This window comes from Numida meleagris, chromosome 2 (assembly GCF_002078875.1).
Source record: "Numida meleagris isolate 19003 breed g44 Domestic line chromosome 2, NumMel1.0, whole genome shotgun sequence".
Taxonomy (NCBI): Eukaryota; Metazoa; Chordata; class Aves; order Galliformes; family Numididae; genus Numida; species Numida meleagris.
The window spans coordinates 126,385,066-126,400,203 of record NC_034410.1 but is presented as its reverse complement, the minus strand read 5'-3'; the positions used below and the strand labels follow the sequence as shown (position 1 = coordinate 126,400,203).

The 15,138-nt window shown below is 36.9% G+C and overlaps 1 protein-coding gene across 2 annotated transcripts in view; it reads left to right on the top strand.

Moving 5' to 3' along the window:
• The window catches only part of STK3 (serine/threonine kinase 3), a gene marked incomplete at its 5' end in the record, with an annotated part of 131,221 nt that overhangs the window by 18,453 nt on the left and 97,630 nt on the right, over positions 1-15,138 (top strand). For both annotated transcript variants that reach the window (XR_002434975.1, XM_021386143.1), the window contains 2 exon segments: positions 2,531-2,695; positions 3,100-3,267. Coding sequence is in view for 1 of the 2 variants with exons in the window: in XM_021386143.1 (XP_021241818.1) it covers positions 2,531-2,695; positions 3,100-3,267 (333 nt within the window).

Below are 15,138 nucleotides of genomic sequence, written 5' to 3'. Positions count from 1 at the left end.
GCTTCCATTCTGCTGGTTTACAGAGTGATGGTGAGTGGTTTTGGTTCTTGTTTTCGTTTTGTTTTTGGAGGGGAGCTGCAAACGTGTACCAACACTTTCAGAACTGAAACTGGAAGAAATTGCTATGGCTTAATTTAATTTCTGCATAGGACTGTGAAAACGGAGGGAAAATTACAACCTGATGTTGCAAGCAAATTAGTATATTAATCTTTGGTTTTGTAGTTTCTTGCATTTCGAAGCACGTGTCAAATTGTTTTGCGTAGTTCTTGTATTAAAGCATTGATATGCTTTAAATGATCAACGTTTCAATTGCATGAACAGATGGTCAGTTGTTTTCTTGTTTTATTTCCTGGAAGTTGTGTCACGTGGGGTGAATTGTGTTTGTATTTTCTTCTTTTAGTCTGAAATGTAGATCACAATCTAAGAAGTGTTCTTAGGGGATCTGATACCTGCAAAAGGTTCATTCTGACTGTTCATGTGGTAGCATTTGTTCAGCAGCTTGTGTGGTCCAATTGTACATCTAAAGCTATGAAGATGAACAGTTGTGCAGCTGATGGCTTATTTAGTAGTCTGTGTCATTTATGAAGCAGATAAATGAAATGCAAATCTCTTTTTTTGTACTGTGTTTTATTTGGTAATGAAGTGTCACTTTGTTTTCTAGTTGATACTTTTTGTATCATTTGTGATGATTTATGAATTCTATGTCATCATAATCTAGTAAATAAGAAAATATTTTGGACTGTCCAGTCCATGCCACCTCTATTTATATTAGATGTTTAATCATTGATTATTATATTTTTTATTACATATTTTTAGCTTTAAAACTAAAGTTTTTTTTTTGCTTCCCTTAAAATAAATGAAGTCAAGCAACGGAGTTGTTCAAAGAAAGCTGAAAATATTCAACACAGCTGTAGACAGTGGTGTTCTGAGATGGTAAACATTATGTAAGGGAATAAGGTTTTTGGAGTCTGAAAGTTAAGTCTGTGAGTGCTTTGAAAGTTGTGACTGACATGTTATATGGTCTTCTCGTAGTGGTACTTGTTCTCACTAAAATGTGGATCATTTAATAAAATATATCCAGGGCCAGCTAGAGCTATGTAGATTCCTGTTAGTTCAGGTATACAATTTTACAGTGCAGAAGTAATATGCTATATTACAGTCTAGCTTTTGTGGATTGTCTATGCAAAGGAAACCTTTGCATAGACAGCAAAATAATTAAATTTCTTAGACATTTTAAAGATTCTGTATTTGTGGCTAAAATTGGAGACCTGTGTATTCAGTCTCATTATGCTGTGAGGAGGTGATCTAGCAATTGTTGAATATTACAAATAATTTTAAAAGAACCCAGAAGTTCAGGGAGCATTCATTCTCTGCATCAGTTGGCAACAAGAAAGAAGAATGGTGAAAGAAAAAGCCCAAAGCATCTGCCTGGCATCCATTCCCAATCATTTCCGTAATTGTCTATGGATCAGAAGAACAGGTGATGACAGTTACTGGCCCTTTCTAGCATCAGAGTCCCCTGACATCTCAGTTGTTCTTTTTCAAGGCTGAGTAGGATTTCGGGAAGCTTAAAAGGGCACATCTGTATGGGTGTAATTCTACAGCTTTGTGTCAGTATGGAGCAATGGCAGAGTGAGCCAAAATTATTTTCAAAAATTAGTGCTTACTTATATCCCATATAATGTGAAGGGACTAGTCTTAAAAATAACCTCTTTTTAAAAGTCAGACTTACACCTTTATTCCTTAATTTTTGGTCTGTGTTTCTTTGTTCTTGTTTCACTTCATCCTCTCTAATTTGTACATTGTCAGCAGTGAGAAGCTAACAGTGGTGTGATTAGGAATTGTTGATGGATAAAAGCAGATTCTTGTTAATGCTAACAGATATAGCAGTCACTTCACATGTGGAAATTTGAGAAACTAAGAAAACGTGGCATTCCGTTTCTCCCTTTCCAAATGTAGCACTGTGGTAGTTTGTTGTGCAAACTGTATAAAGAAGTTTAGGGCAGCTTAGCAGCTGTGGCTTTCTGCAGCAGAGAAAGGGCTTGCTTGCAGGGAAGTATCCTGCTATGTGCCATCCAGTGCAGCGGCGAGCACCTGTTTTGACTGAGGTAATACATAACTTGGCAAGGAATATTTATGACCTTAGTGATAAATGTTTTGTTATATATTATCTAAACTGTGTGACTGTTTCTATGAAGGATGGAAACATCTAAAGAGTAATGATTTTTGTCAGGCAAGAGAATAATGCATAATCTGAACTGAATCAGTCAGCCCCTTCACTAATTCTGCAGCTTGCCTGCTGAAGTCAGGTTTGAGAGGTGTAACAGTCCAGCTATGTGGGTCAAGTCACTAGATAAGAGTTTTGAACTGTAAATACTATTCGGCATATCCCTGTCTATAAAATACCTAATGTACATTGTCTGTATTGCATATGATAAACCTGAAATGATCATATTTTAAATAGACTATTTCTATACATTTAAACTACATATATACCTGAAGGCATTAATGGTTTTATGTTTTCTTGCAGCTAACAGAAGATGAAATTGCAACTATTTTGAAATCCACTCTTAAAGGACTTGAATATTTGCACTTTATGAGAAAAATACATAGAGATATAAAGGCTGGAAACATTCTTCTTAACACTGAAGGACATGCAAAATTAGCTGATTTTGGTGTGGCTGGCCAGTTAACAGTAAGTACCTGTGGAAAAATGATTTTAAAATGCTTCCTGCATCACTTTCTCTTCTGCCTTTAATTTTGTGCCCGAGGAGGAACTTGTGGTGCTAACAGTCTTTTTCATGATGAATATTTAATGCACTGCAAGATTATTTAGTTTCTAATGGTTTATTATCGTAACTCACTGCACTTCAAGTGCCTGCTGATCTCACTTTTAAGTTTTGTTCAAGGTTTATGGTTAAGGTTGAGGTGACAACTCTCTGGCTTCTAAAGCCTACTGGCCTGAATCTGGTCTTAATTGGAAATCATTACAGTTTGACCTTTGGGTGACTAATTTAATTTCTAAATATAGAATAAATATCAAAGGAATCTGTGAAAATAAACATCACTATTTTAATTGTATAAATAATATAATTACAGGATACAATGGCAAAACGTAATACTGTTATAGGAACTCCATTTTGGATGGCTCCAGAAGTAATACAAGAGATTGGCTATAACTGTGTGGCAGACATCTGGTCGCTTGGTATCACTTCAATAGAAATGGCTGAAGGAAAGCCTCCCTATGCTGATATTCATCCAATGAGGGTAAGTATGCGTGCAGGCGATTTATTGTTGTATCAGGAAAAAAAGAAAAAGAAAAAAGAATGATACGGGAATCACAGAATTGTGCATTCATGGACAGAGTTTAGAACAGAAGATTGCCATTTGCTGTCTCGCTTCCTGTTTGCTGCAGTTCGTATTTTAACGTGCATTTGTAAGTTTTCAGAGTGAGAGAGATCTAAAGCAGTAATTGCTTAATTGACTTAAGGCAACGTACAGAGCCTGTTTCGTACTGTACTTGCAGAGTTCCACAACCGAGAGGCCGTTCTCCTTTGTTAGGGGAATTCTGACTTAAAAGTTATTTGGAAAAGGATTTAGGATTGTCCTGTGTGAGCACTGCTAATGTTACTAACCCTTGGCAGTTTATATTTTTTACTGGCTCTTACAGTCTGTTACTGCATTAATTCACTTCTTGCAAAATAAAATGTAAATACAATTAGTCACTGTATGAGAAGTAGCACTTAAAAGGAATTGCTTTGTGAAGTTCATGGGGAAAACTGTCTATGGATGACTGCTGCCAGTGTTAGTCACAGTCCTGTTTTCTTTTCTGAAATGAACTGTAGACTAACTACACCGAAGGGGCATCAGCAGATACTCCATTCCTGAATTGTTTGTATCTAAAACCCGTTTGGTACTTAAAAAGCACTACGTGTTGTTAAAAGCAGATTTTTCATCTTTGTGCTTTGCTGCAAAAACAGCATACGTACCAGATTATTGCACGCAGTTTTATTTTGCTTCTGTTTCATATCAGGATCTCAATCTAAGTAAGCCAGTACCCCTCAGAGAGAAGGTGCCGTTCATATGTGATTACTGAAAGGTAGCACATATGCAAGTTCAAGGGTATTTAATTCTGTTGGATTCTTGGTTTTCGTTTGTGCTTTTTGGAGCCAAGATGTTTCCTGAAGCTTTTTCAGTGTGCAGTTCAATTAAAGCTAGTGAGTGTTCTGCAGTTTGGAAGCATTACATCATTTCGAAAATGAAACTTTGTATTTTTCTTGCTCCACTTTTTTTTTTTTTCCTGGGTAACTAGCTATTTTAAAATTAGTGTCTAAACTGAAAATACTCAGAAGAAAGCTGAGGAGAACAAGATGAGTATCTCTACCGCTTGTTTTTAATGGGTAATTGAATTCAGTATGGACTGACATGTGAAAAAAATGTTTTGAAGAACTATCGATTAGAAATCAATTGTATTTGATCATGCTGGTTTTTTGGTTGTACTTCGATTGAGATAGTCTTCATTATGTCTGAGTTCATTTTAACAAAATAGAGTGTAGTTGCACTGGCTGTTGAAAGGTGAGGACTACGTTATCAGAGAGGATTTTATAAGCATGACAATAGCTGCTTATAAATCAAAGGTCACTGTTTGAATTTGAAGGCTTGTCAATCTGTTTAATTCTTGTAATGAAATGAGTGCTATCAAAGGCCAAAGTAATTTAACACAACAATTCTGGATTACATAGAACATATGTTCTTGTTAATAAATTACGTTATGGTTTTAAGGGCTTTGTATGCTGTTAGTACTCTTTTGTGTATTTGATACTTAGAGTTTTTCTTAATTTTTATTAGTGAGTTGTTACAGTGGTTAACAAGAAATACACGGATTTAAGTTGCAATAGTTTTCCCAGTGTCATATGATACAGCTTCACAGGACATTTGGACATATGTAGATGCTTTCCTACTTTGTTTTAGTTATGACACAGAATTGATATAGGCAAGCATGAAAGCTTGGGCAAATTTTCATTGCTTTTTCTAGATGTTGCTGGAGCTCTGCGGTATTTATGTAAGGCACAATTTTGTTGCTTGGGAATGCATGTTGAAATTATCATGTGCGCTATTTTGCTGTAAGCTGGTTGGCACTGCCACAAAGGTAACGCACTGCCAGTAGGCCATTTCCTTGTCAACTGCATTTACGGCTTAATAGAAATATTACATGACTTCTTTAAACAAGTGTTTTGGCAGAGAGGAAATAGCAGATTCCATGCAAACAAGCATAGCTTCCTCTGCTTAACCACACTCTGGCTACTCTGAAGAGCTGTGCTGGTTTCAGCTGGGAAAAAATGAGAAGCGGGGGTTGCAAAATGGAATTTGATGTGGGAAAAAACATCACTTTCTTTCTGTTCAAGTATTCCGGGTTAAGCTTAATTGTCTGCATACATATCATCAGTGTTATTTCACTTGTTTCTGTGGCACATCTGAGTTAAGTATAACCTGCAATTGTCATACTTGGTTTGAGGCTCAAAGGTCAAGACCATTGGCTGGCCCAGCACTCACGTTAAGAATTACAAAATGCATTGCCTGTTCAATGTCAGAATCCTTTTGTGCTTTTGGTGCTGCTGTAATAATGGTGTGCTTTGCTAATGGTGAGAAGTGAAACTTCCGTGTTTTCTCTGACAAGTGTCCCTCAAAGAGTAGTTTTAAGTAGTTTCGAGTAGTTTTAAAGGGAAAGAAAATACAGATATACTCGAGGTTGCCCTAAAACATTCTGGTACAGCCACTAGAAGTTGCAGTGAATTTGTGATCTTCTGAAACATGAACCTGCTGGAACTGAGCAAGAGGAGATGGAGGAGCACACAGATGGGCAGGGGAAGTGGTTGGAGTGGAGCTGGTGCGTTTGGCCACAGCTACGTGCTGATCCTTGAAGACCAACAATAAAACTGCAGCCTGTGTTTCATAAAATTTACTCCTCTTTGCAAGGTCAACACTTACTGACAGGATGGAGCATTTCAGATAAATGCTGGTAGCTCACTTTAAAAGAAAAAATCTCTTTCATGCTTATCAGGCAGCTGCAATAATTCATGTTGCTACGGTATGGAAGAAGCAAAGAAGCTGGTGGTAGATGCGTTTTTCAACACTTCACAGTATTGGCCTTTGTTTCTTTATGGTGAGGTTTGTTGGAAATGGACATGTGGGCATCACATGTTCTACAGTGAATTGGAGGAAGCCAATTTGAACTGCTTCCATTTGCTTTAAGTCCAATCATGATATTTATTTTTCCATGGCACTTACCCAGATTATCCATGCCTCCCGCTTAGCCTGTGTCATTTCCATCCTGGACTAATCTGTTTGTAATAACCTTTTATGCCTGATGTATCTTACAACAATCTACCATTTCCCAGTTTTTTGTTCTCAGCATACTGCACTAAAAGAGATTGAAGTGAGAATTATTGCTGCATAAAGTTGAAGAACCAAGGCAGTTGTCCTGTTCAGTATTGTTGTCTGATTTAGCCAAGTTTTTCAATCGTTGAGGGAATGATTTCCTTTCCATCTTCAATGCCAGAAGTTGTGGTTGGGAAAAAAAACACTGTTGGCATTGCCAGGTGTTTTTCTGTGTAGTCAGTTGTAACAGAAGGAATGCTTACATTAATTTTTTTCTCTGACACATGGAATTGTCTCATTGGTTTCTATTGTTTTATTTGAGAGGTCATCACTGACATTACCACCTTTAATTTAAAGCAGCCTTCTAAAAGTATATTATACTATTTTCTTATTTTAGTGCTTTTGCTTATCTTTAGATAAGAATTTTAGAGAATACTTCCAAAAGTCGTTCCCTTTTAAAAACTTTCTATGAGATGCTTTTTGTTAATTTGTAACTTGAGATCTTGCCTGCTGTTTCTAGATAGCATAAGCTAATATTTAAAGAGATTTAAAATATGGATTTTTGATTGTATCTTACTGTTTATTACTTTACAGCCTCTTTAGAATCTTGTAGAATAAGGGCAGTGAGCTGTGGTAGGACTCACTGAGTGGGATTCCTCAGGAAGGTTGTAATTCTTCAATATTTCTGTTGTGCCTTCTGTGCTGTGCTGGTTTGCCTGCAATGAAATATACTACGTGCTTTCAAGCGACTTAAAGTGCTAAGATTATTTCAAAATAGTTAAATAGTAAGGCTTGGAAAAAGCAAGTGGGACCCTAACACATCCTATTCTGTCAGTGGAAGGGACGTATTAATGCATGTAATAAAGGAACAAAAAAAAGCAGAATTTTCTAACTGGATCTTCTGTTGTGTCTTGTCTTAAGAAAACTGGATTCCTCGGGACAAGATTTTAGTGTGTGTTGTCTAATGCAGTGCCATGCTCATTCTAAATTCTCAAATAATAACTGGTGATAGGCTATATGAACATACATGTACAGTGGTGACTGAACTCTGTGACATGATGTGTTTGAGGCACACACCTAGAATTTGAGAAGCATGCATCTTTCTGCAGTCTTCCCAGTGATCTGCTAGGGAACCTTCACATGTCTCCGGGCTTTACGTGGGTTAAAATGTTTGCTTTAAATTCAAAGGGATTTTCTTCCTGCCTGTTTCCATATATTTTTATCATCCATTTTTGTTGCAATGAGCTTTTGGGCAGCTGTATGAAGAACTCTTTCTGATCCATGCATCCACCAAAGTTGCTGCTGAGATTGACTTAAAGTAGCTGCAAAGCTGGAGTCACGACTGTCTGTTTGGAAATGTGCTCTGATTAAAATGTCAGAGCTATTTAGGGAAATGTCTGCATACATAAGTTTGCTAAAGATCGTCATCTATCCAGATGTCCTCATGCTCTTGGGATCTATAGCTGCAGGTGCTGTACTGCCGTGTTGATTTTGGTGCTCTGATGTTATTTACCTTTTCAATACAGGGAGGGTCACAGGGGAAGGAGAGATTGCTCTTCCTTCTTCTGGTGGACTAGGAAGTAGCTGCAGCCCACAAGGCTTCTCTTACTTTTTTGCAGCCCGTCCTACCGGTTCTTTTTGGATTTTGTTGTTCAACTCAATAGAATGATAAAGATTTCTAGACTTTTTAAGGATAGATGTCCTTGCTGCAAAGCCTCCCTTCTTCCCCAGCCCCAGAGTATTCTTCTCATCCAGCTTTAAATAAATTTATTGCCGCGGTATGGCTGATCTTCACGAGGTGAGCTTGCAGTGGGCCTCTGGTTTGCACGTGGCTGCAGGCAAGTCTTGCTTCATAAAGTCACAATTTCAAATAGGTTTTATAACCTTGTTTGAGAACAAAATGAGTACAATTAGTACCAGGCAATATTTGTGTAACAGAAAATAATACTCCTTATAGATTTTTTTTCTTTTTTTTCCCTCCAGTGTCAAAGGAGTTGTTTCCTGTACAAATCACCGTAAGAAATACAACTCCATATAGCAATAGGATATGTAGCAATTTTTCTGAGTAGTGTTTTGTGGTTCAAGCCTATACTAATACCAACACTGAGCAACAAAGTGCATTTTTGCATTTTGTGACCTCCAAACCTCAAGTTATGACTTAGTGTGGCTTTAGTTAAAATGTGCTTGGTGTACACTTATGTATGTAAGGTGTTCTGGAGAGAATTCAGGTGCTTTCCTTCATAGCTCCTCTTCTTTATGAAAATGCTAGGCACAGATACCAGACGTATTACCCTTTGGAACATGATTTCTTTTGGAGTATCTATTGCCTGCAGAACTCAAGGAGGAAGCAGATTTTGAAGGGATTTCATTTGCCTGTTTGCTTGTGACCAGTTCTGCTCTGGGCTGGATGTTGAGGAGGTGGAGGAGGAGACAACTGGGAATGTTCTGATGAGTGAGGAGGTCAACCCAGGTAATGTGCCCCTGTGGAGTCTTGTTTCTTGTAATACATAAATAGAATTTCTTCCCATTTTTCAGCATATGTGGCACGGAATTTTAATGAAGGTTCGTAAATACCAAGCACTGCTTACTTTTGGTAAACTACACACAGGGTAAAATAAAAGTATGTGAATTGTGCTCAGACATTGAAAACAAATGTAGAGATGTCAGGTTGCAAAATGTATGAATAAAGTCTGTTATATTTTTCTATTTTTCCTTTAGTTGCAATTGATAATTCATTGACTTCACTGGGTTCAGCTATGGGTATTGAATCTGCTTGGCAGTGATATGTTGGCATGGCAGCATCCAGCTCTCAAGACTTGACAGCTTGCTGTGCAAGAAGGCATAGCATGCTTAGCATCAGCCCATTTCATGTGGAAGGGAGAGTTCTTGTAATACTTTTATGAAAACAAGATAGGAAAAATGTCATTTATCCTCTGGCAAAACTTAGAGATGAGAGAGACTTTTCTCCTCAATATTCTAAGGAACTTTTTGAAGAGGTTTTGCCACGCTGCTTTATGCAGAGCCGGTATTCCCTTCTTCCCACAGAAAAAAAATTGACAGCTGCAGCTTATGGGACTGAGAGTGCAAACCACATAAAGGAGAGGACACATTTAGAAGTTCATTTCTGTTTCTGTAGGGAATCACGAAAGGGTGCTCAACTGGCGTGCTAATTTAGTTTCCTTCAGCCAAGATACTACCTCTTCACAGAAAGGAAAAATGACACAGAGCAGGATGTAAGGAAATGAGGAAAATGAAAGATGGAGATAATGGCAAACAGGATTGTGTGGAGCTCAACTTCAGAAATCCTGAAGCTGTTACTGAGGTAAGGCAGGGGAAGCTATGTGAAATCTGGAAGAGCTCAATAATGAGAGGAAATAAGTTCATTATGAAGGTTCGCACTTGTTCTTATTTGGTTGACTAGGCAGCGTAGAATGATAGAGTATTAGCATTGCTGCACATACTGTGAAGACATTAGATTGTGAGGTGTGTATGACAAAATCAGAGAGTGACAAAGAGCTATTCCTGTCTACATTACAGCTTTTGAAATGTCTGTGAGCGGGTGTATATAATTGCAGACCACTGTAGGCATTTATCCTGTTATCTGCTCTTCTGTTTTCTTACATCTGTCTAATTTGTTCTTCCCTTAAGTGAAGAAATGTCTTGAAAGTTCACATAATGAAACTATTGCACTATAAATAAAGTGCAATTAAAAGTATGTGTGGTTGTAGAATTCAACATAAATGTTTCACCATGGTTTGGAAGATGCACCTTCACCCCTTCACATCAATAAAATTACTTGGACAGAATAAATAATATGTTTATTATTGGTAAAGGTATACATACTTTTTTTTTAATGGGATCAAGTTTGTTGGTTGCACGTGTGCACAAAAAGAAAAGGAAATGTTAATCTGTCATGTGTAATAAAGTAGCAGAAACAAAGAATATTTGAAATTTGGACTGGAACTGGAGTTTAATTTGAATTAAATGAAAAACATTTATTTCATGCTTCTAAATGAGGATTTAATTAAAATTAAATTGGTTCATCTTTTTAGACTTATCCCTGAATAGGAAATTTGAAACATACTTCAGTTGATGGTTGGTTTTCTCTGACTTTGATTAATCACTTTCAAAGTGGAGGATCAGTACAGTAATTTCATAATTACACACAAGTGAGTTAACTTGAAACTTTAACTAAAATAACTGTAAGGGAAGTTTGATGTTGGTTGGTTTCATGTAATACTGTGCATCTTTTGTGTATTATTCAAACTCTTAGAAGCGTTAACCTGAAAAAAGGACCATGCTGTGGTACTACTATGTTATTTGCAAGGTACTTTAATAGGGGAATATTTGACATGGGAATATTATTTTTCAAAGATGCTGGAACAGTAAATGGAGGCTGAATGAAGCCATAAAATTGGTGGATGGATTCTTGATTACTTCAGCAAGCATTGGATCAAGCACTAAGATTTGAAGATTGTAAGAATTGTAAAAGATTATTTAATTGAACAGTTACGTGGGTAAAGCCAGGAATATATTCCACGAACCTCGGACAGCACGGGTTAACGTCACCCTTTACTACTGGGCTGGCTGCTTTCTCCCTGGAGGAAAGTTAGAAATATACAAACAAAAACAAAAGAACCTTCTACCAAAAAGTTCGTTCAGAAGTTTTAAATCACCATAGGTCTGCTCATTTGTGATGTTAGGAAAACTGTAAACATAGATCAAAGTGCGAAGCAAAACTATTCGGCAACTTGAAGATTTCAAGAAAATTTTATTTGAAGTAGGCAACCAGTGGTAAAACGTCAAGACGCACTGAAAATAGAATCTCAATTTGAATGTTACAAGATGCTTTTTTATTAATTAACTTTATGGACATTCTTATTTGAAAAAGCCTTTCCATCATCTGTACACATAATTGTGCACTGATTTTATTCCGTTTATTTTTACCTTGCATTATGGACTTGGAAAAATATTCAGTGAGGTGTTTATGCGCAGACTTATGAGAACTCCTTTTACTAAAAATTCTACAACACCCTGCAGGATTGTTGTAAAATATACAACAGATTTCAAAACTTTAAGGGAGTAGCTATACATTTATTTACTACAGATGAATCAATTTCTTTTTATTTCCATCATCTTTCAAGTTCCATGATTAACACAAAATATACAAGGTGAATTTTTTATTCACGGGCCTGGCAGCAAGCTTTATTGAAGAAGAGGGAATTTGTTTATTGCCTTTAATTGAAGTAGGTCTATTTGGATTTTTGCTTGTGGCTAGTGTCTTGTTAAGCCTCCAAAAGAACTAAGTAAACAATAAGTTTATTGGCATCTTGAATCATTATTGAAATGAATGATACGTTCATTGTTTTTCATAAACTTTGGCATGTTTTCTGTCCATGTAGCTAGTAGACTTGAAGAAAGTACTTTGAGACTTGACTAGAATACTGCAGTCTTAATACATTATTACATGCTTAAAAAGCAAAAGTGTATTTACTTGGGTTTTGGTTGGTGGGACATTTACTTGATTTTGAATCATGTGGGAGAAAACCACAATCAGATTGCGAGAATATTAAGCTTCTAATGCTACTCACCGTAAGGTTTTTTTTTTAAGCATGTTAAGTTTATACTGATTGTTTAATTGGTTTTAAAAAAATCATAGTCTAAAAATGACCTAGATTGAAAGGAGGGTAAAATTTCAAATTGATAAATCTTATTAAAATTGTATGTACCTTGTTTCTGTCTTGGTATTATATTGCCTTAAAACGTATACTCGGTAACTTTTAAAGAGGATGATGCATAATAAATGTAAGAAATTCATTTAAAAGGAAAGGTTGCCAATCAGACTAAATTTGTTTCAGTTACAACTTGATGGTCTAAAGACAACTTATAATCCTTTTCTTGTTATAAAGCATTGTCAAAGTTGTAGTAGTATCAGTTAAAAAGTTTATGGAAACTTTGTTTTAAGGTGGTTTAAAACAGAACTAAATCTTTAATTTGTATTGATGGCACCTGTTTTCATTTTGTTTCCCTGGCAACAGCAGTGGTATCAAAAATTGCCCATGGACCACCCTGGTTACAGAGAAGAATGAAACCAGCCTGACATTTTGATTTCAGTCTTTTATTTTACTGACTAAATAGAGCTCTAGCACGCAGTCAGTAGTCTGTGAACTAACTCTAATGATTGGGTATGCAATTTTTTATTTTTGTATTACAATTTTTGGTACTACTTGCAGTTTTTTATATGTTATTTAAAAAATTCATTAAGAGAGTACATAGAAGGTACATTAAATGATATCCCAGAGCAGAAAGCTGTGTTGTCTACCTGCATAAAGTAGAGTAAAAGTTTGTATTTGTTTGTTAGTGTGATCTGTTTTCAAAGCTATGTGGATCCAAGTTCTTATTCCATATGTAAGTTGTCAGTATTGACGTTCTGCTGGGAAAGAAAGTAAGCCAACACAAATGTTACTTCCAGATTCATGATTTCTTCTGTGCCTCTTTGCCATGTTTGAGAATTCACATTGCATATGAAGATTGGGGTGTTTGGAATGCCATACATATCTTAATGCGTTATGAGTTTTATGCGTTAGTCCATGATTTGGAAAGCAAAAGTGAATTAACTCTTGGAAACATGGCTTAATGTTACATGCCTACCTGAAGTGTTCTACTAACAGAAGTCTCTCTGCAAAGTATTCCTGAACTTCATGCCAGCCTGATGATGATAAAAATGTTCTAGTGGAGCAAATAAGAACTGGCAAGACAACTTCTGATTTGTGAGAATTACAGAAACACCTGGGAAGTTTCGAGTATGTTGCGTTTTTTATTCTCCCCTAGAAATTTAGAATAGTTTGCAAAGTGATCTAATCTAGGAGAAGAATATTGTAGTGGGGTTGGATTCTGAAGATATTCTAGGGAACTTGATGGCCCTTACGATAGTTCCCAGTACGGGGGAAGTGCTAGTACCATAACTGTAGAGTTGTCAATAGAGATGGAAATAAAAAATCACAGAATGACTTGGGTCTGAAGGGACCTTAAATATCATCTAGTTCCACCCCTCTGCCAGTGGGCGGGGCTGCCACCCACTAGATCAGGTTGCCCAGGGTGCTATTTTTTGTTCTTTATTTCTTTATATTTGTTTGTTGTCTTTTTTGTTGTTGGTGGTGATAGTTTCTTTTACTTCATGTGCAGTGAACGTTTACATTATTGGAGCCTCAGGTAGTAGGAAGCCCAAGATTTATTGGGAAATTAATTTGCATGTGTTGAGATAGTCATCTGTTTCAACAGGAATGTTGCTTATGGGATGTAATAATAGTGTTCTCCGTACAAAGGTCATGGTTCATGCCTGCAGCGCTCGCACTGTCTCTTGAGTATTTTTTGAATTTTTTTTTGGCCAGTGAGGGTAGAATGTTAGCTCTATCTTGCTTTTTGTTTATTATTCAGGGAAACAAATTTGTGTAATTTTTTTTATATTCAAAAGGAGTAAACACTTAGCTTTTAGGGGTGAAAATGAATCTGTGCAATTTCCTAATTTAAAAAAAGAGGAAAAAAGCTTTCATGAGTGCAGTGCTGTTCAACACTCAGATGTAATTGAATCTTGTAGAAAAGTGAGTATAAATTTTCTTAAGACTTGATCCTTCTTCTGTTTGTGTTGTCAGATGTCCTTAGACTTAAATTAGAACAAAATGGTGGGACTGGAGCAACTGGATGTGATGCCAGCTTCTTAGTGGGACAATATGTTGAGTATGAAGTAGCTAGAAGGTTCTTGCTCAACTAGAAATAGTACAGTAAGCTGGCAGTGCTAGAGAAAGGTCTTCCTGCTGTATGCATCCCTGGTGGATCTGTAGGACAGGCTGAAAGCCAACAGGCATGGCTGCCTGGCTGGGCATTGAAACATGGCCAGGATCTCAGCTCCCTGTGCTCTCAGTGCTAGCATGCCTGCTCTGCTCCAGCTCTGCAGCTGCGCACTGCCTGGCTGTGTAAGTGTATCCGGAGTGGTATTGCTGGCCTCTGAGTTAATCTGCATTTACCTCTCTCCATGTAAAAATACCTGCTGCCTCAGGTTGTAGCTCATAGTTTTTAATACTGGATTCTTTCATACTGTCGGGGCTGGTTTGTTAACTTTATGTCAGTTGAGGGTAGATGAACGTCTGGCTCAGCATGAAGTTAGCTGACAAAAAGTTAATACTACTAAATTTCTGTTTTTAAATACATTACGTGGAGGAGAGAGAGTATTCTGTTACAGTATTTCTGATCTGGCACTAGGATTCCTGAAACTGCATTAGGGTTATCTGAAACAAGCCTTGCTAAAAATCACATTAATTAACACGCCTATGATATGGCTACAAAGTGCTAGAGGGACTAGTATTGACACACATCTGCGCTAGATCTGTTTTATCTAGAATGTGCAGCAATAGCAAGGATTGTGATAGAAATGGCAGTGGGGAGAACTGGCCAGTGGACCAGGACAACCTTACTGAATGAATGCAGAATATTGATGTTACCACAACTTGACTCCACCTTTTCTGGCTACACTGAAACAGCACAGTCACACTGTCCACTGCTGCCTTTGCCATCCAGGATTCTCTGGAAAACTTTAACAAAATGCAAGCGTGGCTTTAACTTAAGACAAACATTTTCAGAGTTTGAATTGTATAAAGAAAAAATTAATTCATGATTTGATAGATTTTTTAAATTTTTTCTTTTTGAGATGGAGAGACAGTTCTCTGATGGGGGGCAATGAGCTCAGTTCTTTAATGCAGTTGG